We start from the raw sequence: 27431 nt of genomic DNA on the forward strand, positions 1-27431 counted from the left end.
GAGACAAATAGAGAAATCAAGGGATGTGACGCAGGCGTTGGGGAATCAGAAGATGAGAATGTTGAGTGGCTCTCAGAAACCTCACCTCCCCTCACTAACTTCCAAAGTCTTAGGTTGGCCTTCCAATGGGTTGTATGGAGTTGGCTACTGGGGCACAGCATCATCCATTCCAGCCACTATTATGCCATCAGTGGGAATATCCTGTTAAGGAAATGCAGCTCCTCACATATTCAAAGGATGTTAGCACTCAAATGCTGAGCAGACTGCTCCAGTCAACTGTAAGAACCTTGTATCCTTGCATACTCCAAATGGTGTTGCATGTCTCTCTATGAGATTAGCTATTCTCTCATAGTTGGAACTCATGAAGTCGAGTGCCCGAGACAAGGCAGAGCTCTTCACCACCATGGATTCCTCTACTTGCAGTGCCTGAGCTCACATTGCCCCTGGGAACTTGCTAGATATTCACACATCTGCTGCTGGTGATCCAAATACTGTAGCCCATAAGATGACTCCTGAAGCCCTTCTGCTGTGTCTATTAGAACATTTTTGTGACATTCCTCCCTCCTCCAAAGAGACAGATGTCTCTGACTCAGGCAATTCTCCAGTATGCTGGTGCAGTGCCCTTGTGTGCCCAAAACTGCATACTATATCCCTCCACTGTGTTGGTATCTGTGTTGGCAGCATGTAGGCTAATCAGATATGCTGTCCCCTCTTTGGACATCTCATGCATAAGGGCTGAAGTGGCCACGGTTGGGCAGTTAGCAAGCAGTGCTGGGATCTGTGTGAGACGCAAAAGGAATGAATTAAATTTACTTGTTCACATTGTGCAAGCTATTGCTTTTGGCTTCCAACCATAATTGCAGTCCCTTTATGCAACCTTCACACTTCTTCGTATAACAATGCCCCGTCTGCTTCATAAACTAACAGGATCACCTCCACTATTACCATCATGTCCAAGGTACATCACCAGCGCCTTTAGCACCTGCTATGGGTGATTCTCCATCCCTGACAACCAATCTGGCGGGCACCCTGGCTACTTCCATGGATCTTCTTTTTGTTCCTGTAGCCTTGAGGACCCACCCATAGTCCGGGCCATCTACTTGGCATTATGCCCCCTTGTGTCCTACTGATACACCTCACAGGGTTATATTAACCTGATGTATCATGCCTCCAGAGACAAATCCCTTGAATTTAGCAGTGTATTGCAGTGTTCCCTCACATTTCTACTTGACAGCTTAGACATACAAGCCTTCTTGCCATAGGAAAGGTATGTGCCAGGTCTATCATAGGTGCAACATTCAGATGTGAACCATCACTTGGAAAGCCATGTGCTTGTGCTGAACAACTCACTTTTCCAGAGCACATCAGATTGTGGGACCTCATCCTATACTGAATCCAAGACTGGCATGGTCCCCTGCTGTTCTTGCAGAGGAGTCTTTCTCCTGCCAAGTCCTCTTTCTCATTGTGGACAGGTTCCATGGTCACACAGATACAATTGGCCAGGATCTGCAGCCCCTCCCATTCCTTCCCCACTTTCATCCTTTTAACATTCCAGCATGACAAATGCAAAAAGAAACAACATGCAAGGCTTCCTGCTTTGAATAGGCTCACCCAGATATATCTGCTTACATACATGAATCACATTCTATATCTCATCAATGTCTAATGTTATTGTGAGGGCTTGTGGTGGTAATGGAGTTGGACAAATGCAGGGTACTGTGGCTTTTGCTTGTGTCACTATCAGATGGCATATTGTGCTCTCAAACGCAGACTACCCTGCAGGCCTGCTCTCTCTCAGCCATGCTATTTTGCCATGAGAGTGTGCAACTATGAGAGTCCTGGTCAAGGCCCATTTGCATGGCCCACCTTTTAGTGTTCATGCTTACCTGATTCTTGATTGATGTCTCCGAGCAACAGGACCATTTGCATCTACTTCCTGTTCACAGTAGGGACATTTATTCCCCCTTTATCTGGGGGTTTGTACATAGAGTTCCAATGGAAATGGTCTATGTTTGATCTCCAGACAAATGATGATGGCTTGGATGACCACTGTCATAAATGGAAAACTGTGGCTACTCCATGTCATACAAAGAAGGGCATGATTTTGATTTGATTTGATTTAATAGTCACATGTATGAGTATACAGTGAAAAGTATTGTTTCTTGCACGCTATACAGAGAAAATTTGTGTTCATAAGAAGGAAAGGAGAGAGTGCAGAATGTAGTTTTACAGTCATAGCTAGGGTATGGAGAAAGATCAACTTATTTGAGACAAAGACAATTGAGAATAAACTCAATGCACAAATACGCAATAAAAAATGTAGCATTAATACCAAGACAATAACTAGTAATGAATGGAGATAGCTCAAGACAATGGACAGGTTGGAGAGACTTTAACATCATTAAACAGTGGCTTGGGCACTCAGACCTAATATTACAAAAATGTATATAAGTGTGCAGAATCTGGGGAGGTATATTTGAGTTAGAACTTATCCAGAATTAGGTGCAGTCATAAAACGTATAAAGAGATTACATTTGTTTTGGAGTCCCTCTGTGTCTAACTGCAATGGTTAATAAGGTTGGGAAATTATAGGCACAACTAGAAGTATAGTGTAGGTCCATTCAAAAGTCAGATGACAGCAGGGAAGAAGCTGTTCTTGAATTGGTTGGTACGTGGCCTCAGACTTTTGTACTTTTTTCCCGGTGGAAGAAGGTGGAAAAGAGAACGTCCGGGGTGAGTGGGGTCCTTAATTATGCTGGCTACTTTGCCGAAACAGCTGAAAGTGTAGATAGAGTCAATGGATGGGAGGCTGATTTGTGTGATGGATTGGGCTACATTCACAACCTTTTGTAGTTTCTTGCGGTCTTGGGCAGAGCAGGAGTTGTACCAAGCTGTGATACAACCAGAAAGAATGCTTTCTATGGTGCATCTGTAAAAGTTGGAGAAAACCACTACAGCAGAAAATTCAACAAAGGGCAAAGGCAGTAAAGTGAGTGAGGAGTCCTCAGTTTCAAAACAATGGAAGCAGCAAAGATCCCAGTGTACCCCAATTCCAAAGAGCACTGAATGCAGCAAAGCATCCAGTTTGCAGGACTGGTATGTCAGCCCAGTTATGGTGCAACAGTTTGTATACAGGAACATACCAAAGTGTTTGGACTAACATAAGTAATTAGACTTGAAAACGGTACACATTTTAAATGCATTTAAAGATTGCCTCAGTTAATGTGCATAAGGCCACAACTCAATGTGTTTTGACCTTAGGGGTACCTTGTCAAGATCAAAGCCATCTGCTATTTGTGCAGGTGTGTGGACTACCACACCTCAACACCCACAGACAATCACCTTGAGGGTGATCCCAAGGATTATCTAACAGATTGGGGGGAAAGGTTTGCCATTTATCTGGCTTGGATGTTCTGCTGTGGTGAGAAAATTTCATCTTCACCAAAGTTAAGGAGGTATTGGGCAGTTGCCTTCTCATATCACATGAAAATGCTCTGCCCCAGTTAATCAACATGTACTCCAGCGTTTAAACCGCAGTTCATGGAAACAACTCAATGTCTACCCTGTAAATACACTTCAGAATCTTGTATGTTTCAATGAGAAACCTCTCATCCTTTGGAGTTTAAAAGATAGGCCCAGTTTATTCAGCTTCTCATCATAGGACAGCCCTCCCACCTCAGGGACCAATCTAGTGAACCTTCTTGGTCTGCTTCTAATGCAAGGTGGAGACCAGACTTCAGACTCCCAGCAATGTGGTTGACTATTAAAATGCCCTCTAATATGGCCAAACAAGCCACTCAGTTCAAGGACTGTGCCTAACAGCATTGCACCTACACCTCAGTGACTGCAGTTCAAGAAGGCAGCTCACCACCACCTTTTGAAGGGCAACTAGGGATGGACAATAAATGCTGGCCTAGCCAGCAATTCCCACATTGTGCACGGATCTGCTTCCCAACCCTGAGCACACACCTTTCCCTCTTTATGCTTCCTCAAACTTATCTTGTCCATGAATTCCATCTTCTGCTCCAGTGATCTTATTCATTTGAAACTGCTGGCCACCCAATTTCCCTTTCTGACTCCCATTTAGCTGATGTTGTTTAGAACCTAAGAAATAGGAACTGGAGTAGGCCATTTGGTCTTTTGAGCTTGTTCCTCCTTTCAAAATATCATGATTCATCTTCTAATTAAGCTCTACTGAAGCTGCACTATCCCACATATTTAATCCCCTTTGTACCCAAACATGTATTGACTTCTATTTTCAATTTACTCAACCAGTGAGCACTGACAGTTAGGTTCCCTAACTGGGGGCAAGCTTGATTGACAAGCTTGGAATCCATGTGGTGGTGACCTGGCCAGTGAAGGCCACAATAGCAGATAAATCTGTGGTGGGGAGCTAATGTTAGAAGGGGTTGATTGGGATTTGAGAGTGGTTGTTTATTTGTAAGGGAGGAGAACAGATTGATGGGAATGGAACTGGATTGGAGAGGGGACATATGGGCAACTTGTGGTAGATACAAAGGGGGTTTAATTGGTGCTATGAGTATGGAGGAGAGGGAGGAATCCATTTGGGAAGGTGGAGAAAGGATCAATCGAATGGGTCACCAACCCAGGGTAGTAGACTGGAGGAGTTTGGGGGCTCTATGGTCTGAGGATTTGTAGATCTGAAGGTGGGATGAGTGGGGAGGGATTGGTATCAGAGGTGATCTGGAGTCTCAGGGGAGGGTGGAAATTGGATGGCACAAGAGAGGGATTGGGGTGTGGGTGCAGTAATCCTACAGTGGTAAGTGGAACTGAACCACTATCAGTTCAACCATGATCTTACTGAATGGTGGGGCAGGCTCGAGGGGCTAGATGGCTTATTCCTGCTCCTATTTTTTATGTTCTTATGAGAGGTAGATCCATTCAAAAGTCTGATGGCAGTAGCGAAGAAGCTGATCTTGAGTTGGCTGGTACATGACCTCAGACATTTGTATCTTTTTCCTGACATAAGAAGGTGGAAGAGGGTAGGTGTGCGGTACGTGGGATCCTTAATTATGCAGATTGATTTCCGAGGCAGTGGGAAGTGTAGACAGAGTCAATAGATAAGAGGCTGGTTTGTGTGATGGATCGGGCTACATTCACAACCTCTTCTAACTTCTTGCAGTCAGGAGCCATACCAAGCTGTGATAGAATGCTTTCTATGGTGCATCTGTAAAAGATGGTGAGAGTTGTAGCTGACATGCCAAATTTCATTAGTCTCCTGAGAAATTAGAGGCGTTGGTGGGCTTTTTTAACTATAGTGTCAGAATGGGGGTACCAGAACAGGTTTTTGATGATCTGGATACCTAAGCCCTTGAAGCTCTCGACCATTTCTACTTTGTCCCCATTGATGCACACAGGGGCATGTTCTCCACCATGCATCCTGAAGTAGATGGTTATCTCCTTTGTTTTGTTGGCATTGAGGAGGAGATTATTGTTGTCCTTGTACTGGGAGTGGTGGGTAAAAGTTGCAAGATGTGACTGACTAGCTCAGGTCTCACACAGTATCAACACAGCAACACTGCATTTACCATCTCAATGGAACACCTAACTGAACCTTGAATGTGGATGAATTCAACACCGTCAGCAAAATCTTAATTAAATCGGCATTCCACATAACGTAAGCAAGGTTTAAAATTGAACCTCAGTCCTCTTTGTCATAAATAGTGTTAAGCATAAATGAATCTGATAGAAATGGCAGAACAAAATGTACTGACTTGAATAAAAGAGTACATATTTGCACAATACTTTTATATATACGTTTTGATAATGCTGGAAAATCACAGGCAAAGTGTTGATAATTATCTAACATATGTCAACAGCAGCCAAGATACCTCAGTGCTAGTGGGAAATGACTGAAGCGTGTTTTCTATATTTAAATCCACCAAGAATGGTGGAACGGCAAATTGTGCGGAGGGTGTGGAGAGTCTGCAGAAGGATCTAGATAGGCTGGGCGAATGGGCCACGAAATGGCAAATGGAATTTAATGTTGGCAAGTGCGAGGTGGTCCACTTTGGTAGGAATAATGGTAGGAAGGATTATTACTTACGTGGCGAAAAACTGCAGCAGGCGACAGTGCAGAGGGACCTTGGGGTCCTTGTGCATGAGTCGCAAAAACCCAGCTTGCAGGTGCAGCAGGTGGTCAGGAAGGCTAATGGGATGCTGGCCTTCATAGCGAGGGGGATTGAATATAAAAGTAGGGAGGTCTTGCTGCGGCTGTATAGGGCATTGGTGAGGCCGCAGCTGGAGTACTGTGTGCAGTTTTGGGCGCCGTACTTATGCAAGGATATTTTGGCCTTGGAGGGAGTGCAGAGGAGGTTTACTAGGCTGATGCCGGAGTTGAGGGGGTTGAGCTATGAGGAGAGGCTGAATAAACTAGGCTTGTACTCGTTAGAGTTTAGAAGAATGAGGGGAGATCTCATTGAGACGTATAAGATGATGAATGGGATGGATAGGATAGAGGTGGAGAGACTCTTCCCGCTCAGAAAGGACAGTAGGACTAGGGGGCACAGCCTCAAGATAAAGGGGGGGGGCGATTTAGAACAGAGTTGAGGAAGAATTTCTTCACTCAAAGGGTGGTGAATCTCTGGAATTCTCTGCCCATTGAAGTGGTGGAGGCTACCTCACTAAATATTTTTAAGAAGCGGGTTGATGGGTTTTTGATAAGAGAGGGGATTAAGGGTTATGGGGAGAGGGCGGGAATGTGGAACTGAGCCACGACAGATCAGCCATGATCTTATTGAATGGCGGGGCAGGCTCAAAGGGCTAGATGGCCTACTCCTGCTCCTATTTCTTATGTTCTTATGTTCTTAAATCAGTCATTTCGATAGCAGCCAGTTACTGAGATCTTGGAAATTATTGTCACCCATTTCAATGGGAAAATCCTTAATCCATTGAGGAGGTTTGAGGACAGAGGTGTTCAAAGTCATGATAGAGTGCAAATAGAGAAACTATTTCCACTTGATAGGAGGGTTTATAGAGTTCTACAGTGCAGAAGGAGGCCATTCGGCCCATCGAGTCTGCATTGACCATAATCCCACCCAGACCCTATCTCCATAATCCCATGCATTTACCCAGCTAGACACCCCCTGATACTAACGGTCAATTTAGAATGGCCAATCCATCTAACCTGCATATCTTTGGATGTGGGAGGAGACCACACACAGACAGTGACCCAAGCCGGGAACTGAACTCGGGTCCCTGGTGCTGTGAGGCAGCAGTGCTAACGTCTGTGCCACCATGCTGCCTGAACAACTGTGTTGCCCAGAAACACAGGAGCAAGTTGACTGGCAAAAGAATGAGGGGCAACATGAAAAATATGTTATTACACAGTGAGTAGTTGTGATATGGAATGCATTGCCTGAACTGAAGCAGATTCTATAGTAATTTTCCAAAGAACTTGGATAAATACTTGATAAATATCGTCATGATTTTGCATCGTCTCCTCTCTACTTTCCTTTTTTTTAAAAAACCCTACAGTTTTTTAATCTCACAGCCTTTGAACTCAAAGATAACAATACCATCAACAGATCTACACATGGCAGACCATATCCTTTTCAATGTACCAAACTATCTCCTTTGAGTTGGAATGGGTGATCAGCTGACCAACTTCTGGCCTTGGGTTAAAGCCAGAAATGAGTGTATTGGAGGTGAGTTTGGTTTGAGAAACAGACTCTCAGACGTTATCCTCTCACCAATCCCAACCTTTCCCTTTTTTTAGGTTTAAATTCCACCTAAATGGGATAGGGGAAGAGAAGGGCCTAGGGGTGGATATGCACAAATCATGAAAAGGAATGAGACAGAATAATGAAGCCCCATGAATAAAAAAGCAAACAAACACTTGGATTTATTTCCAGAAGGATAAAATTGACAACCAGCGAAGTTATGTTAACTTCAAATAGAACCTTGGTCTGACCACACTAGGAGTACTGTGGACAGTTCAGGTGTCCATATTTTAAACAGAGTTGTGGAATGATAACTACTGGAAAGACCGAAAAAAGTGAGTGCTTTTCTCTAGAAAAGAGACTGACTAGTCACCTGATAGAGATCTTTAAAATGAAGAAGGGGTTCATTGGATAAGCATAGAGAAGTGTCTCCACTTGTAGAAGATTCAAAGGATACAGGTCAAAAATATGGTAGTTTTGGATGGCAGACTGGCACAGTGGTTAGCGCTTCTGCCTCACAGTGCCTGGGACGCGGGTTCGATTCCTGGTTTGGGGGTCGCTGTGAAGTTTGCATGTTCTCCCTGGGTCTGCATGGGTTTCCTTTGGGTGCTCCAGTTTCCTCTCACACTCCAAAAGACATGCTGGTTAGGTGCACTGATGATGCTAAATTGTCCTTCAGTGTGTCCGAACAGGAAATTTAGGAGAACTTCTTTACCTAAGGAGTGATAAAAAAAAGTGGAACATGATAACATAGGTGGTAGTTGAGGCAAATATGTCGATGTTATTAGGGGGAAGTCAAATAACCATTTTAGAGAGAAAGAAAAATCGAAGGGTATGCTGATATGTTTAGATGAAAGAAATGGAAGGAAAAGCGCTTGGGCCGAATGCCCGGTTGCTGACTCAATCGTGGATATGGAATTATTTTTCATGTGTTTTACTTCTTTTCAGTGATCTTGCATGGCTAATGCGGAGGATGCAACTTTGCATATTCATACAATGCAACTGCAATATATATTTGACTTCTTTGTTTGGAAATGCAATAATAAAATTTCTCTCTCTGTTCTCATTAACATTTTAAGCTTTACACTCCCAGACCTATCCAATCCTCAGTGTTTCATAGTTTGCGTTTTGCAAATAAACTTGATTCAGTGAAGAGATGAGTGCAAAGTGTCACAATGTTATCCAATTTTTAAGAAATGAACAGAACATAAAGTGTAAGAAATTTAAACAAATTTTCTATATCTTTGTTACAGCAATTAAAGCACAATAACCTAGTGAATCTACTTGAAGTATTCAGAAGAAAGCGTAAATTGCACCTTGTGCTTGAGTACTGTGATCACACTGTATTAAATGAGCTGGAGAGGTATCCCAGAGGGTAGGAGTGTTTAAACATAGATGTCTGATTACTAAAAATGCTGCATACAAATGAGAAAGATTGTAAAGAAGCAAGTTTAGATTTATTTCATTTGTACTCCTTCAAAAGAAATTTGTTCAATGGTTCTTCTAGTTTCTATGTGTTATGCTACAGATAATACCCATCTGACATGCTCATCTGACCCAAGTGTTCCACTCATCTCAAGAATATAAATGACAATCCTATCTGTGTTTGCTAATATGCTGAGAGTGAGAGCTAGTAGATTGTTTTCATTGATCTATCCAAATTAAGCATCAGATGACAAAAGGCAGAATTTGCCCACCTTGCTATGACTGGCACAAATGGCGGTGAGTGGGAAGATAACGTGAAGCTAAAATTTAATTCATGCCCGACACCAAATGATTTGCGATCTTCTCAGCTCCTTTTGAATGTTGTGAACTGCATCGCATCCAGAAAGAGTGCAAAGCTTATTAGCATGAGATTGTCTGGATTTCAATATCAGTACCAAGCTCAGCACACAATCCTACCCCCTCAGAGGCTTCTTACCTCTCCAGCATGACTTCATGTTGGTGCCAATTAGGAGCTCATATATTGCTAAACCAAGGAATCACACTGTGGAACCTTTCAGTCTGTAACTTGCAGCCTTTGCTGCACCATCTGCAAAACAAAATTTCCAATTTTCAGTGGTAATTTGATTTAACTCCTTTAACTTATCTCCTAGACAAAGATTTTATCACCTCTTCTATCATTTATTTATGTGTCTCGGAGTCAAATATTGTTTAATAATTCTCCTGTGGAGTGCCTTGAAACGCTTTACTATGTTAACAGCACAATATAAATGCAAGATGTTGTGTGTAATCTAAATGCTTGACCCAACTGCCAGTTTTCCTCTTCTACCCCCTAGGATGTTACAGCATTGTTAGCCCCTTCTGCTACTCTGCTTCTTTCTCCCCTCCCCATTGCACTGATGGGTGGGTGAGTTCAGAAACGATTTAGCGGTGAAATTGTAAATATAAACCCTATTCTTTTTATCCATCGGAGAAGTTTTTGGAATTAATATTATCACTTGTAAATGGTATGTATCTAGTTTAATCTATTAATCTGTAATTAGCCATACTCCACGAGAAGCCAGAGGCATCTCTTTGTGTTCATCAAAATTCTGCACGCCATTATAAGGACCCTTTACCAAAGCCACTATTCAAAAGTGGCAATCCCCTTCTCATTAAGCTTATTGAGCTACTTTAAAAATGATTGTGCACTGAATCTCATTCCATTCTTTTCTATCTAATCATAAAAGAGAAAGAATCACCTGCAATAGCATCTGTATCCATTCCCACTACTTTACCTCTGTTATTCCCAAAGAGTTTATCCTTGGCCTCTTCCTGTCTCTCATCTATATACTGCATCTTGGTGACATCATCACAAAAAACAGCACCAATTTTTACATGTTTGCTGTTGACACCCATCTCTCCCTCACCACGATCTCTCTTGATTCCTCTATTGCCTTTAAATCATAAGGTTGCTTATCCAGCATGTGGTATTAGGTGAGCAGAAATTTCCTCCAATTAAATATCAGAAAGACCAAAACCATTGTGTGTTAGTCCTGCTCACAAATTCGGTTTACGAGCCATTGACTCCAGCTCTCTCCTGACATGATTTGAGGCTGATCCAAGTTGTTCGTAAACTTGGTATCATAATTGACCCTGATGAACCTCTGACCATATATCTGCGCTATCACTAAGACTGCTTATTTCCATCTCAGCTTTTATCTCATCTCATCTGCTGCTACTACCTTCATTCATTTCTTAGTTACTTCTAGACTTGACAATTCCAACACACTCCTCGTCAATCTCACCCTCTGTAAACTTGCAACTATCTAAAACTCTGTTGTTCTTCTCCTGAGTCACAGTAAGTTCCATTCAATTATTACCGCTATGCTTGCCTTGAGTTCAAATCCCGACACACATATTTGTTGACACTGCCCATCTTTAACCTTCTCTGTCCCCATCACCTTCCAAGATATCCAGATTCCTATTCTGGCCTCTTGTGTATCCCTGATTTTAGCTTCACTATTGGTGGCTGCACCTTCAGTTGCTTGCCTAAATTTATGGAATTTCCTCCTGAAACTTCTCTGCCATCCACTTCTCTTTCAAGTTAATTTATTAGTGTCACAAGTAGGCTTATATCAACACTGTAATGAAGTTACTGTGAAAATCCCCTTTTCACCACACCCCAGCGCTTGTTCGGGTACACTAAAGGCAAATTTATCATGGCCAGTGCACCTAACGAGACTGGTGCTGTAAGGCACATTGCCTTTCAGCATGCTTCTTAAACCCACCCTTGATCAGATTTTTGCTCATCTGACCTAATATCTCTTGAAATGGCTCAGTGTCACATTTTGTTTTATAATCCTTCTGTGAGAACTGTTTTTTATGAACTGAGTTTTCTAACAAAACAAAGAATAAAATTCAAAACCTAAAAATATCTTGTATTTTATACAGTTTTTAAAATTTGAAAATATTCACTAGTTCAGATGACGATGACTCATATCTCTCTGGTTTAGGTTACCGGAAGCAATGGTTAAAAACATCATGTGGCAAATGCTTCAAGCTATTAACTTTTGTCACAAACTTAATGTAAGTTATTGTCATACAGCTCATTCTGACAAAAAATGGTTTTCTGTAGTATGCTGGATTTGACAATGCAATTCTTAGAAAGGAAATATCAAAAATACTAAAATATTCATCTTAGCAGTTGAGTTTTAACTTTTAAGTTTTAACTTTTGACAAAAGAGAACTGTGAAAACTGTGTAAGGTTACCACAGCAAATGCTGTGTGTGGCATAATAATCAACTTGTTTTATATAATGCAATTGTGCCTAGTTTTAAAATAATATTAATATTCAAGAGGAATTTATTCTAGATAATAACTGTGATAAACTGTGCTTTTACACCTTTGAGTTAAAATTTTATGTGGAAAAAAATAAGCAGATTTTATTTTTTAATTTAATACTCCTCTTCCAGTGTATTCACAGAGACGTCAAGCCAGAAAATATTCTAATTACCAAACAAGGTGTCATCAAACTGTGTGACTTTGGATTTGCTAGGATACTAAGTATGCCATTTTTTACTTCAATGTTATAGATTAATAGGATATTTTACATTGACAAAATATTATAATATATAAAAATATTGAGGGTTTGTTCCTTTCTTTAATCCTTTCCTCTAATTTTCTGCCCCTTATTATCCTTTCTTACTTGAAGTTGGGACTTGTTCTGGGGTAAGGCCCCAACTTGTCCACTTTCATGTGAGATTGAAAAGTGAATGCAGCATTGCAGCCTAGCATAATCAAGTCCTCACTCAATGTCTAAACATACAAATTCTAAGCAAACGGCATTGGAAAGCAAATTTGCAAAGAATGTCTGTAAAGAGATGCAATGGTTTTTGTCGAGGTACATCCCAGGCAGCTCCATGATGCAGGACTCTGCTCTATAGACTATTTCCAGGGAAGCATATCAATTTCAGTTGGAGGACCATTAACTTGGTGAAAGATGCTCTTTGGTCTTCCAGAAACTAGTTGGTCTTCCTTGGTCAAATATTGCAGACTGTAACATTCAAGGTGCAGGATATGTGCTGAGGAATGCACTAAAGCTTGGGCAAGTTGCCAAAAGGCCGAAACTCTACCAGCTCGCCTGTCACAGAATCGGGATGGGCAAGAGCCTGACAACGGAAATCTCCATTCACCTCAGATGGGAATTTCCGCTCTCGCTCGAGTAAGGCTGTAGAATCCTGCCCAAAGCCTTTCAGTCATAGTACACCAATGGTCTAGAATAAATGTAAAATCCCTTGGGCGATATGCTTGTCATGGAGTAAACATAGTGAATATCAAGAAATTGTATGGAGGCGCCCCAAAGCGGGACATATTGTACAAAGAAAAGTTGAATTCTATTGTGTTTTCTGTAGTTTTCAATTTGAAATGTTTTGCCCTCAGGCTGTATGCCTGCATGGAATGTAGATTGTAGATATTAAGAGTACTACAATTGTATTCAGCACAGAAAGAATGGAACATGCTGTAGAGAGACAGGTTGAACTCTTTGTATTTTCTGTAATTTTCAAGTGAAATGTTTTTTAAAATATATTTTTTGAAGAAACAGTAATCAAGTAAAATCTATCTAATTGTTGGAGATGCCTAGGGCCAATTCTCCCAGCCCACTGCACTGCTGTAGCAGCACAATAGGCCAGGAGACATCAGCAGAGGCCATTTGGAGGGCTTCCTGCTGGGCGTCACAGCCTCCACGCATTTCCTGCTCCAAGACTTTTGAGAGTAATCAGCTCTATGCTGGAAATCAGTACAGAGCTAATTTCAATATTGAAGTTAATATTAGCATCTGATTAGCAGGTCCATAGTTAGTGTCTCTTCAACAGACCCGAGCAATTGGGCTAGCCAGTAATTGGGACGCCGGCGATGTGGGGCCACTGCGCATTCGCCAGTCTCCGCTCTGACAAATCTGCGCATATGCAGTGGCCTGATAAGCACTATGCTGCCAGCCATTCCAGCGGGAATAGACTCCTTCCCCTGATTTTCAGAGGGAATCCTGCTGATGCATTTTGTGATGCACAGTGTCGGAGATTCAATCTGAAAATCATGCTAAAAAAATCGGCAGTGGCATGGTGGCACAGTGCACTGCTGCCTCACCGCTCCAGGGGCCTGGATTCAATTCCACCCTCGGGTCACTGAATATGTGGCATTTGTACATTCTCCTTGTGTCTGCATGGATTTTCTCTGGGTGCTCTGGTTTCCTCCCATACTCCAAAGATGAGCTGGTTAAGTTGATTGACCACGCTAAATTGACCCTAGTGTCAGGAGGATTAGCAGGGTAAATATGTGTGGTTACAGGAATAGAGCCTGGGTGGGATTGTGGTTAGTGTAGACCCAATGAGTTGAATGGCCTCCTTCTGCACTGTAGGGATTCTATGATGAGTTACTCCCATTTTCACGCGAATTGGGGCTTAGGATTTTTTGGGAGAATCCTGGTCCTAGTATCTATCTTTTGAACGGCCAAGGGGCCAAGTCAGTTATGCACATTCGCAATTACACAGAAAACTAAAAAGAGAAAAGGAGAAGTCAGAGGAAAGTGGAGCTAACACAACCTTTAAAAACCCAACAAAACATTAGATCCAAGAGCAAAGATTCAATGGCAAGATACCTACTGTTATTTTTATGAACTCATTATGAATTAATTACTGCCACAGGAATAGCCTTTGAATTGTAATATTTTCATCTGTAGTCATAGAACCGTAGAATCCCTACAGTGCAGTAGGAAGCCACTCAGTCCATCAAGTCTGCACTGACTCTCCGAAAGATTATGTTGCCCAGGCCCACAACCCCTGCCCTATCCTTGTAAGCCTATGCATTCATAGCTAATCCTCCCAATTCACACAATCTTGGACACTAAGGGCAATTCAGCATGGCCAATCTACAAAACCTGCATACCTTTGGACTGTGGGAGGGAACAGGAGTACCAGGAGGAAACCCATGCAGATATGGGGAGAACATACAAATTCCACATAGACAGTGACCTGAGGCCAGAATTGAACCCAGGTCTCCGGCGCTGTGAGACAGCAGTGCTAACCATTGTGCCATGATGCTGTAAATCAAATTATTTAAAATATGTTTGTACATTAATTAGTTTTTGGTTTACTTGTTTTTATTATTTACTTGTTTTAAAAAAATATTTCCATGATTTCATGAACATACCAGCAAGAGAAAGTGAATTTTCAGATGACAAGTGAAGAAATATATGGTCTGAAGAGACTTTATTTAGTGTGAAATTATATCAATTTTATTTTCCCCCAACAGCAAGTCCGGGAGATGATTACACAGACTACGTAGCAACCCGATGGTACCGTGCACCTGAGCTGCTTGTGGGAGATACACAGTATGGGGCAGCAGTAGATATCTGGGCTATAGGTACTGTCTTTGCAGAACTGATCTCTGGACAGGCATTATGGCCTGGGAAATCAGATGTGGATCAAATCTACTTGATAATAAGGACTCTGGGTAAACTAATTTATCATCTTGTAAACCATTCACTTTCTTCAACATATCTCTGACACATAGGAAATACTTATTGTGTAATTTTGATCTTTTCTTTTAGGTAAACTTATTCCAAGACACGAGCATATATTCAGGACTAACCAATTTTTCCTGGGTGTTACTATACCTGAGCCAGACCCTGAGGACATGGTAAATTGTGCAGTACAGGAGATAATGTAACAACTCTTACATCTTTTAGACAATACGTATGAACTTGTTTGTGAGTCACACAATACCAGTACAAATATTGGGGGTATTTGTGGGCCCTGGTTCACTGCTGGTGGGAATCCTGATCGCCTGCTGAATGAGGCATCAGGTTTAAAATAGGATTTCTGCCAACCATGAAAGCAGTTGGGATTCACTCAGCTCATCCCACTGGTCCCAATCAAGTTCCGGCCCTCTTCCACCCAGACCAGGCAAAAACACCTCATTGTAAGCCCATTTGTGAGCTAGATGGGCCATTCAGCAGCCTCCTGCTATTCATCCACATCCCCAGTGGCAGTTGAACAAAGCAGGCTTTGGTGTTGGATATGACCAATGTGGACCTGGAGTGTTGGATCACAAGGAGGGGTCAAGGAGGTAGGTCCAATCCCCTTCTTTACTGCCAGGCTTTAGAGGAGGGTTCTTTAAAGGTCCTGGGAGTTAGGTGGGCTTGGGCTGGGGGCAAGGGGTTGACCTCGACACTCACCGCTGGGATGGAGGTCTCATAAAAGGACTGCCCCTTCTAACCCTGGGAAAGGTGCTATTTAGTTTTAGGATGGTGAATTCAGACACCATCCAAGGATAAGGTATTCTCTATTTTCTCTGTCCTCTAAAAGCTTTGAAGTTCCATGGTCACTTTAATCTCTATGCCCCTTGGACAGCTGGAAGGCTTCCTAATCACTGCAGCACTCCATCCAGCAGAAGGGATTCTCCTTTCTCTCCACAAGAAGCTGCAAATGTGAGAAGATTCCTTTCAACTCTTCTAATTGAAAGAAGTTACTCACTTTCCCCCCCAGTTGGTTGCGGGGGGGGGCTCCCTTCTCCAGAGCTGTGCACTTAGCCCCATTGTTTTTACACAGCATTTATTCAAAGTTTCTGAGCTTTCATAGAAAACTAACAGCCTTTTGAAATGCCTTCCAAACCTTGAGAACATTTATTTCCAAACAATATCGGTCCAGTCTGTAGAATTTCCCCCCCACGCCCCCGGTTCCTAACCACAATGTTTACACAAAAGAGGAACTAAAAAGTACTTTGTTGCCATTCAAAGGCAACTTCAAAGGTCACCCTTGTGTTATTTCAGTGCTGGGGGTGGAGGGAAGGTGAGGACGATTTCCCTCTTTGTTGAAGGGTTGATGGTGCTCCCCTATTTCAGTGGGGGGTGGTCACCATTTCCATTTTTAAGGGAGAGTGGAGCTGTCTGTGAACATGGAGATCAGGGCACCCTTTCCAGTCTCTGAAAAGCTGGCCTGGCAGGTGAGATTCCTGAGATGCGTGAATTTGTGTTTTTGATTTTTCAGGTTGGTGAATCTCACCTGACAGGCGCTGCCAGCACCAATGGAAAACACTCTGGTTTCCCCACTGACCTAAGCATTTAGTGGCAATTTGGGAGAAATGCACCCATTATCATTTTAGATGCTAAGGAAGTATGTTAGCTATAAATATTCCTCACCTTGGTGTGGCGAAAATGTTGCAACTACCAGGTAAAGGTCAGGTGTGATACTAACTTCCTCCCCAAAATGAGATGTGTTTTTCCTTCTCTCAAACAATTGCACAAAATGTAGGAAATGCTTGAGAGATGAGGCAGTGTTTCTCTCCCTATTTCTCTGGGTTTTGCTTCTCACTGAAATTGAATGCCTCAATGCTGAATAATATCTTCAGAAGGGGAGAATTTGAGTGGAAGAGAGAGGCAAGACTTGTTATGATACGAATATCTCCTGTGAACTGCAGGAGATACTCTCAGTTTATTTCCCTACCCATATGGTAGTAATTAATTTAAGAGATCAAGTTCCACAAGCACAGTGTTCTCTATATTCAAGTGACTATCCTTCCCATTTGAGCTCAGACAATGAGGCCTGGATTTTCATATCTCAGTCTATGTCAGAATGGAGGTGTGAGATTTAAAATGGTGGATGGAACCCAATTCTAGGATTTCCACTGCATTCCCATTGTGCAGATTAGTATGGTCGTGGAATAAGGCTGTGCATAGTGAACCTGTGCTCAGCAATGCCTTCTTCAGTATGGGTGGACATTTGAGCCTCCTGTTCTATTTTCATGGAACTGGGCCCAGTTTGGTAGGAGATGCCATTTATGGTACTTCAGAAGAGTCATGGACCACAGGGAATATTCCAAGTGGAAAACTAAAAGAGAAAACAGTCATTTGTTCCTGGAATTATTTCATGTCTGGAGTTTGCACATTCTCCCTGTGTCTGCGAGGGTTTCCTTTGGATGCTCCGGTTTCTTCCCACACTTCAAAGATGTGTGGGTTAGGTTGATTTGCCATGCTAAATTGCCCCTCAGTGTCAGGCGGTAGCAAGGTAAATACATGGGGTTTTGGGGATAGGCCCTGGGTGGGATTGTTGTTGGTGCAGGCTTGATGGGATGAATGGCCTCCTTCTGCACTGTACAGATTCTATGATTGATAGACTTTGACATACAAAGAAAATTGTTCTTTCAGTTTCAATAATTGGATGTTATATTGTAAACTTTATGTGATTTTCCTGCAATAATTGATTATAGGGCTCTGTCCTGCAAAGATAACTTGATCATTTCATTGACCATCATTGTGTAAATATTGACATACATTTACAATGCAGAAAGTACCATAATGCATTCAAAACTGCTGAGAACTGTGCTGGGAAACTCTCCTGTCATGACTGAGATCTAAGAGTTCAGTGATCTTTAGCTTTGAAAGAAATGGCCCTGATGTTGAACATTAAAAGAAATTAAGTACCTGCTACACTCTATTGATTGACAGACAATTAGCTTTGAAGTAGAAATAGTACAGCAGCTATAAGCTTTAAAAAACATCAAGCATCATCTGGTATTTCAGTTTCAATGAACCTCCCTGTTGAAATTTTCCAAGATATGTTTTAGTAGCTTGGGTGATTATGAACACTGGGCTGAGTTTGAGAAGGTCCAGAACCATTTATCTCAGCAGGAGGCTGTGTTCACATTTTGGTAGACATAGTAATATTATAACATTGTGTTTGCACGGCCCTTGAATCAGCAATTTACTTAGTGTCATTCTCATGCCTTTTCCCTATGATCCTGTACATTTTTCTTTTCTGATAAGTCTAATTTGTTTCCTGATTTAATCTTCTTGCTTCCTCCACAAAAATCTGGCATCAATTCTTGAGGTTTGCCATCACAATCAAGGCTGAGATTAGCTAACTCAGCACAGATAAAGGATTAAGCCTGAGACCCTCCTGTTCAGTATGATTTAATGCTGTGCATGCAGCACATTGAGCAATTAACCCATTAGGGTGTTTGATAAAAGATGAATAATTTTGAAATGATCTAGTGACTTCCTTTGTTTAATTTATTCTCTCTTTCTGTTCTGAAGACAGTGATACTGCCAGTATAATTAGCACAGAAAGCCATCTGGTATTTTGCATATACTTTTCCATATGTAAAGAAATAAAGTTGTAAAAGTGTTTTTTATGATTTCAAAGCATTTCAAACTGTTTTACATCCAATTATCCTTCTGAAGTGTTGTCACTGTTGTAATATAGGAAGCATAGCAGCCAATTCACAGACAATAAGTTCCCACAACAAAAATATGATGACTAGAAAATGTATCCTTGCAATGTTAATTACAGGATAAATATCATCCAGGATAATAAACATAACTATCTTGCTGTTCTTCACAATAGTACCATCCACCACAGAAGGAAAACAGGTTTTAGCTTAATATCTCATCCAAAAGACAGCACCTCAGACAATGCAGCAGTTCTTTGGTGCTGCATTAGACTGTCAGCCTAGGTTTTTCTACCAAGAGTGGGGTTTTGACTCACAACTTTCTTACTTAGAAGCAAGAGTTCTCTCAATTGAGCTATTGCTGACACCTATCTGGGAGTCTAAGTAAGAGTGTCGACATGTTGTTTGATTACGGGACCTTTAAAGCAAAGCCAAATCTGAGAACCATTGCAATTCCCATTTGCTGAATTGTGGTCAACAAAACAAATTAATTTTCCCCATGGTAGCCCAGGTCTGGTGAGGCCATTTGTTGAGCTCCAGCTGCAATCGTCCAACTCAAAATTGACAGAAAATCAAACCAGGAACCTCTGGACCATATATCTAAACTAGTTTTACCCTTATGTGGTTACAAAAAATGGAAACCGGAGAAATAAATTTAACTAATGTAATGGGAATGTGATAAATTTCATCTTCTTGATTTGCAGACATGCAGTCAGGGGTCATCAGAGAGTGAGCTACATCCATCCGAGTTTTAAAAATACAGTAAAAAATAGGATTTTGGCTCCTTGACTGCTTTTTTAAGTGTGCACACTTTAAAAAAGCAGTCAAGCAGCCAAAATCTTATTTTTTATTATTGGGAGTTAGCTGTATAGACCTGGGAGGTTGGCATCACTAAGCTGTTACAATCAGTTTTAAATGTTTCTTTGCAGTCTAAATCAGAGCTCTAGAGACAGAAAGGGAGAAAAATTGGAATTTTAATTGAGGTATCATACCTAAGTGCTTTACTCCAGAATTTGACATTGGGGTCATGGAAATTGCAACAGGCTTTTAGCACCTATGTTTTTCTGTAATCACTAATAGATATTTTTCATAGCACCATTTATAAAAAAGCTCACTGTTTTCCTTACTATTCAGTAACTCTTATAAAAGTTTTCTGTTTTTTTAGGAACCCTTAGAAGATAAGTTTCCAAACATCAACCCTCATGCTCTGGCTTTCATGAAGGTGAGAAATATCTGCTGTCTTCATTGGAATATACAGTACTTGTCTATAATTTGCTTCTTTCAAAACTGTTTATTCTGGTATCAAATGACTCTTTATGTCCATTTTAATTCAGAGTTGTTTGAAAATGGATCCGGAGGACAGATGCAGTTGTGAAGACTTATTCGAAAATCTATACTTTGAGTTATATCGTGATGACAATGCAAAATCTAGGCAGTGGCTTGATGGACAGAATCGAAAAAGACAGCAGGTACAGATTGAGCTGCTTTTGCTCAGTTTAACATTTAAACCAGATGTGGAATGAAAGAAATTAAAAATGGAGAAATGGAATTGAATTTATATAACGTAATGAAAAAGGGAAGGTCATGCAAGTTTGTCTTCTTGAATTACTAACTTGGAATCAGAATCAGAGAAAGAAAGAATGTTCAAGCTAAATTAGTTGCTACAACGATGAAATGCGATTAAAAAAGACTTCATTTATTGATGCCACTCAACTCGGGGAGCACCTCCACTGCACGTAGATGCAGTCAGTGACGTCTGAGCTCTGTTGCTATTGATGGATCTTCATGTTGGTTTAAGTCTCTGGCTTGGACCTAACAGAGTAAGAAGTCTCACAACACCAGGTTAAAGTCCAACAGGTTTATTTGGTAGTAAACGCCACTAGCTTTCGGAATGCTGCTCCTTCGTCAGGTGAGTGGGGAGTTCTGATCCAAACAGGGCATATAAAGGCTCACACAGTTTACACAATACTGATTTAGAATGTGAATCTTTACAGCTAATCTGCTATTCAAGTCTTAAAGGTGCAGACAATGTAGCATTAAGTATAGGTTAAAGAGATGAGTATTGTCTCCAGACAGGACAGTATGTGAGATGTTGCAAGTTCAGGCAAGTCCTGGGGCTTACAGATAGTGTGACATGAACCCAAGATCCTGATTGAGGCCGTCCTCATGTGTGCGGAACTTGGCTATCAGTCTCTGCTCAGCAACTCTGTGCTGTCGTATGTCGTGAAGACCGCCTTGGAGAATGTTTACCCGAAGATCAGAGGCTGAATGTCCGTGACCACTGAAGTGTTTGCCAACAGGATGTCTTGCCTGGTGATTGTTGAGCGGTGTTCATTCATCTGTTGTTGTAGCATCTGCATGGTCTCCCCAATGTACCATGCCTCGGGAAATCCTTTCCTGCAGCGTATCAGGTAGACAACTTTGGCTGAATTGCAAGAGTATGTGCCTGGTGGATGGTGTTCTCACGTGAGATGATGGCATCCGTGTTGATGATCCAGCAAGTCTTGCAGAGGTTGCTGTGGTAGGGTTGTGTGGTGTTGTGGTCACTGTTCTCCTGAAAGTTGGATCGTTTGCTGCGGACAATGGTCTGTTTGAGGTTGTGTGCTTGTTTGAAGGCAAGAAGTAGGGCTGTGGGGGTGGCCCTGGCGAGATGTTCGTCTTCATCAATGACATGTTGAAGACTCCGGATAAGATGTCGTAGCTTCTCCACTCCGGGGATGTACTGGACGACGAAGGGTACTTTGTCCACCATGTCCTGTATTTGTCTTCTGAGGATATCGGTGCGGTTTTTCGCTGTGGTGCGTCGGAACTATCGATTGATGAGTCGAGCGCCATATCCTGTTCTTATGAGAGCACGTTTCAGCGTCTGGAGGTGTCTGTTGCAATCCTCCACATCTGAGCAGACCCTGTGTATATGGAGGGCTTGTCCACAGGGGATGGCTTCTTTAACGTGTTTAGGGTAGAAGCTGGAGAAGTGGAGCACCGTGAGGTTATCTGTGGGCTTGTGGTACAGTGAGATGCTGAGGTGACCATTTTTAATGGAGATGCGTGTGTCCAAGAATGCAACTGATTCCGGAGAATAGTCCATGATTAGTCTGTTGGTGGGATGGAACTTGTTGATGTCATCATATATTTGTTTCAGTGATTGTTCACCATGAGTCCAAAGGAAGAAAATGTCATCAATGTATTTAGTGTATAGCATCGGTTGAAGGTCCTGTGAAGTGAAGAAGTCTTGTTCAAGCCTGTGCATAAAGATGTTGGTATATTGAGGTGTGAATTTGGTCCCCGTGGCTGTTCCGTGTGTCTAGATGAAGAACTGGCTGTTGAAGGTGAAGACATTGTAGTCCAGGATGAAGTGGATGAGTTGTAAAATTGCATCTGGAAACTGGCAGTTGTCGGCGTTGAGTACTGAGGCAATTGCAGCAATGCCATTGTCGTGGGGGATGTTGGTGTAGAGTGCCAAGACATCTATTGTGACGAGGAGTGCCCCTGGTTCAACTGCTCCGTGTGTGTTGAGTTTCTGTAGGAAGTCCGCAGTGTCGTGACAAAAGCTGGGTGTTCTATGTACAATGGGTTTCAGGATGCCCTCGATGTAACCGGAGGGGTTCTCGCACAGGGTCCCATTGCCCGATACGATGGGACGGCCAGGTGTGTTTGCCTTGTGTTTCTTTGGGAGGCAGTAGAGATCTCCAACACGGGAAGTACATGGGACGAGAGCACTGAGGGTGCTCTGAAGGTCCGGATCAAAGGTCTTGATGAGAGTGTTGAGTTGACGGGTGTGATCTTTGATTGGATCTGCGGGTAACTGTCTGTCGTGTTTTTTGTTGTCAGTACACTTGGTCATTTGGACCTAACAGCACAGTATAACATGACTCAGCTTTTAAGCTATGGCTGCAGCAGCTTCTCAAGGACCAAGCTAATGGGTGTGGAACACTGTCCAAGTAACAATGAAGACATCGGGAGAAGACTCACCTGTAGATTAAATCTACTTCATGAAGCAGGTGCTCTTTCATTGCTGTGAGTTTATTACTGTGAGTTTGAAGTGGCAGACATATTCTGCTTACAAGATTTCCCCAGCAATGGATATTTTGACATCATGTTCAGAAGTGTTGTGGATTGCATCAAGCCCCTGAAGACCTATAGGGAATAAAGCAACCAGAGGCCCCAATCCATCCAGACTGCGGAGCCTCTATTTACTCTGCCATCACAGGGAATCAGTTGTTACATTCCACATCCCTGTGATGGACTGCTCACATTCATTGCAATGTATGTCAAGCTAAACAGAAACAGCACTGAAGTGAATTTTGGTATTTGGGCAAGCAAACAGCAGGTCATGGTGACCTTGAGGCAGATACGAATGGAGCCATCCTGCACTCCTCCCTCCAGTTTTGCCATTGGAGGAAGTTGAGGATACCTTTTCTATGTCGGGCTGCCACAAGTGTGTCATGCCTCTGGCAAAACCAGACATGTTGCTGCCAATTGCAGCAGCACCTTCTGCAGAAACTTCAGGCAGGAGGGACACACAAACCACGGCTGCAAATGCTGCAGCCCATGCAAGGAGGCTGGCCATCTTTGCAAGACCTGCCTAAAATAGGCTGCTACGTATGCACAAATCATCAGTTGTGGAGCAAAAAGGTCACTACAAAGAAACTCGTGTAACCTCCTATGACAAGAACAAAGACAATGCAGCATAAATACACATGGTCATGGCCAGATGAGTCTGTCTGCTCCAGGTTAGACTGCTGGGGGGAGATTCTCCCAAAAAAATTCTAAGTGTTGTACTTGCGTAAAAACCGGGGTGAATCCTGTTGGTGTTTCCAGCGGAATTTTCAAAATGAATCTCCCACACTCCGCATTGCAGAGTGCCTCAGCATGAATTATGCTGAAATTCAATGGGCAGGGCCTATTCCCGCTGAGGCAGGATCATTGAAATCAGCACGCTGAATGGGCCACTGTGCATATGCGGATCTGTCAGGGCTGAGATCGATGCATGCACAGTGGCCCCGCACTGCTAGCCTCCCGATCGCTGGCCAACTCGATCATTGGCCAACCCTGTGACCCCGCATCGCTGGCTGCTTTAACACCCCCCACGGCCGCATCCGGGCCAGCCTCGACCCCCCACCCCCCAGCCTGCCTCGATGTCCATACTCCTGCAGCCCCGATCTCCCGACTCCTCCTCTCACCAGCATCCCCTATCCCAATCCCCCCACAAACCCCCATCCCCCCAACACCCCAATGGCCAACACTGATCGCTGGTCTCCTCCCTCTGTCACTGCTGAGTGCAAAGTGGCAGCAGGACCCCCCATCTCCACCGATTGCCCTCTAGAGGTCCATCTCCCCATCAGGGTCTGCATTTCATTAGGTCCTGCTTCCTTCACACTGCCCAATGCCTGGTGGGCTGTGGCAGTGTGCCTCCGGGACATTAGTACTTTGCCCCTGGGCAGTGCTGGGGGCACAGGCTGGCACTGCCAAGGTGGCAATGCCCAGGGGAACCCCCTGGTGCACAACCCTCTGGGGAGCCTTGATTGACCCCGTTCACTCCAATGGAGTCGGGTCACCACCCCTGCAAGTGGGGAGCTATAGTAAACCCCACTGGAATGAAATACTCCTGATGGGGGCGGAGAGGTTAATTACATTTAAAATGCATGGTGATGAGGATTTGAATAATTTATGCAGCTCTTTTCTGGTGGAAATTCGGCTGTCGGAGACACATGGATGTTGTGGCACTCAGGGGGGAGCCCAGAAATGGCCCCCGTTCTGGTCTCCCGGTCCACAGCACTACAAAAGCAGCACAGTGGGCTGGGGGAATCAGCACCCTGATTTGTGACTGTGCATTAACAGTCAGACCCACATGGTTCTTTCATCAGAATGAATGTGGCGTTCTTCTCTTAACATTGCCTCTGGCTGAATGAGTGTCACTTACAGGGAAGCCAGAGGGTAGACAGGTGGACATGGATGCTAAATGTAAAACTGTTGACCCCAGGGAACCTCGAGGAACTCAAAATGGATCATAAAGCTTTTAGAACCATTAAATCCCTGTTTGAAACTCTACCGCTATGGCGAGAAGCAATCAGGGGAAATAGGTTTATCATCCCCAAAAGTATTCAGAAGGTGAGAGACAGATGGGGAAAAATGTCCTGACTTCAGATAAGCTAGCAGAATCTGCTCCGGCTGCAGTCAATGGGTGTCTTTCGGGTCAAACCAAGTAAACAAACTTAAATTACATTCGGACAAAGAAAAAGGGGACAACTCCCCAAAAGGAGGGGGAATGGCCCGAACAGAAACAAAAAGTACAAAGGAAACTTAAGACATGTCAAATCAAAATGTGACACAAGTAGTTTTACATTAACATTGCAATGAAGTTACTGTGAAAATCCCCACATTCCAGCACCTGTTCAGATACACTGAGGGAGAATTTAACATGACCAATTCACCTAACCTACACATCTCTGGACTGTGGGAGCAAACCAGAGCACCCAAAGGAAACCCACACAGACACAGGGAGAACATGCAAACTCCACACAGACAGTGACCCAAGCAGGGAATTGAACCCAGGTCTCTGGTGTTGTGAGGCAGCAGTGCTAACCATTGTGCCACCTGCAGTCAATGGGAGTTGATGTCAAGGAGGATCTTCAGGAGATGAAAAGCCAGCAAACCTTGCCCTTTGCCACGGAGGCTTCCAAGATCATCTTCTGATCCAGAATCTGCTCCATGGAGCAGGATGAAACATATCACATTCCTTCTTCCAAAAGGTGCACAGCGAGAGCTCTGTGATCAGCAACCTGAAGGAAGAAGGTGGTTCGGTGAAGTCATCGCAGTCTGATATTCTGAGGATTAGCAAATCCTTTTGTGGCAGACTGTATGACCTGAAGCCAACAGCCTGCTAATCCTTCCTGTCATCTATCACAAAATTCTTAGATGACAGTGTGTGGGAGAGTCTGGACAAACTACTAACTCTGACTGAGCTGACAGAGGGCATCAAGTTCTTTGAGATGAATAAAATTCCTGGAAGTGACAGCTCATCAGCTGAGTTGTATTTGGCTCTGTGGGATTGGACCAGCCCTGACCTGCTGGAAGTGTATGAGAATATGCTTCTGGTTAGGCACAAGTCCGAATCCATGAGAAAAGGCATCATTATCCCACAAGCAGAAGGGAAAAGGGAAGAAATTAGAAATTGGCAACCCATTTCACTGTTTAACATGGATTATAAAATTCTAGCCAAGGTCATTGCTGATTGGGTTATGTCGGCTCTAGAGCTGGTGATCCACCCTGATGTGGGTATGCCGGCGTTGGACTGGCGTAAACACAGTGAAAAGTCTGACAACACCAGGTTTTAGTCCAACCTATTTATTTGATAATATACTCACAAGCTTTCGGGTTAGTCCCTTCGTCAGGTGAATTCCATTATTCACCTGACGAAGGGACTAACCCGAAAGCTTGTGAGTATATTATCAAATAAATAGGTTGGACTAAAACCTGGTGTTGTCAGACTTTTCACTGGATCCACCCTGACCAGACCTGAGCTGTATTGGTAGGAAGATGTCTGGTAGCCTCGCACTATTCAGGGATATAATTTCCTATTTTCAGGACAGGAAGGTGGACTTCTGCTTCATCAGCCTGGACCAGGAGAAGGTGTTTTGATAGAATATTGCACAACTACATGATGGAGTGCTGTCCAAAATGGGTTTGGGGAGGGAATCCACAAACTAGAATAAACTGCTCTGCACAAACATCAATAGTGCAGTTTCGATTAATGGGTGAGAATCAGAAAGCTTTCAGATCAAATCTGGCAACAGGCAGGGCTACCCTCTCTCCTCTGTCCTGCTCCTGTGTTGCATTGAACCTTTTGCCAAGTTTATCAGGAAGGATCCGGGCATCAGAGGAGTGATGATCCCAGGCAGTGGAGGCATGCGGGTCAAAGCCTCCCTGTTGCCATCTTCTGCTCAGATCTGAGCTCAGTATGAAAGTTCCTGAACGTTTGTGACCAGTTGAACTGGCCTTGGGAGCCAAGGTAAGGCGTGGCATGAGCGTGATCATGTTCTTTGGGAACTGGGCTGGAGTACTGTGTGCAGTTTTGGGCGCCGTACTTACGCAAGGATATTTTGGCCTTGGAGGGAGTGCAGAGGAGGTTTACTAGGCTGATACCGGAGTTGAGGGGGTTGAGCTATGAAGAGAGGCTGAATAAACTAGGCTTGTACTCGTTAGAGTTTAGAAGAATGAGGGGAGATCTCATTGAGACGTATAAGATGATGAATGGGATGGATAGGATAGAGATGGAGAGACTCTTCCCGCTCAGAAAGGATAGTAGGACTAGGGGGCACAGCCTCAAGATAAAGGGGGGGCGGTTTAGAACGGAGTTGAGAAGGAACTTCTTCACTCAAAGGGTGGTGAATCTCTGGAATTCTCTGCCCGTTGAAGTGGTGGAGGCTACCTCGCTAAATATTTTTAAGACGCGGGTTGATGGGTTTTTGATAAGAGAGGGGATTAAGGGTTATGGGGAGAGGGCGGGAATGTGGAACTGAGCCACGACAGATCAGCCATGATCTTATTGAATGGCAGGGCAGGCTCGAAGGGCTAGATGGCCTACTCCTGCTCCTATTT

At 43.2% G+C, this 27431-nt stretch overlaps 1 protein-coding gene across 2 annotated transcripts in view; it reads left to right on the forward strand.

The window, feature by feature from the left end:
• Nucleotides 1-27431, forward strand: part of LOC145350558 (cyclin-dependent kinase-like 4) — a 55625-nt gene that overhangs the window by 22802 nt on the left and 5392 nt on the right. The window contains exons 2-8 of one of the 2 annotated variants that reach the window (XM_080199759.1): nt 8936-9057; nt 11621-11693; nt 12080-12170; nt 14916-15116; nt 15214-15302; nt 19996-20052; nt 20165-20299. In XM_080199759.1, the coding sequence (XP_080055885.1) occupies nt 8936-9057; nt 11621-11693; nt 12080-12170; nt 14916-15116; nt 15214-15302; nt 19996-20052; nt 20165-20299 (768 nt within the window). The remainder of the gene's footprint in view (nt 1-8935; nt 9058-11620; nt 11694-12079; nt 12171-14915; nt 15117-15213; nt 15303-19995; nt 20053-20164; nt 20300-27431) is intronic. The other variant, XM_080199758.1, reaches the window with a different exon arrangement.

This window comes from Carcharhinus amblyrhynchos, chromosome 12 (assembly GCF_965287045.1).
Source record: "Carcharhinus amblyrhynchos chromosome 12, sCarAmb.v2.hapA, whole genome shotgun sequence".
NCBI classification, from domain to species: Eukaryota; Metazoa; Chordata; class Chondrichthyes; order Carcharhiniformes; family Carcharhinidae; genus Carcharhinus; species Carcharhinus amblyrhynchos.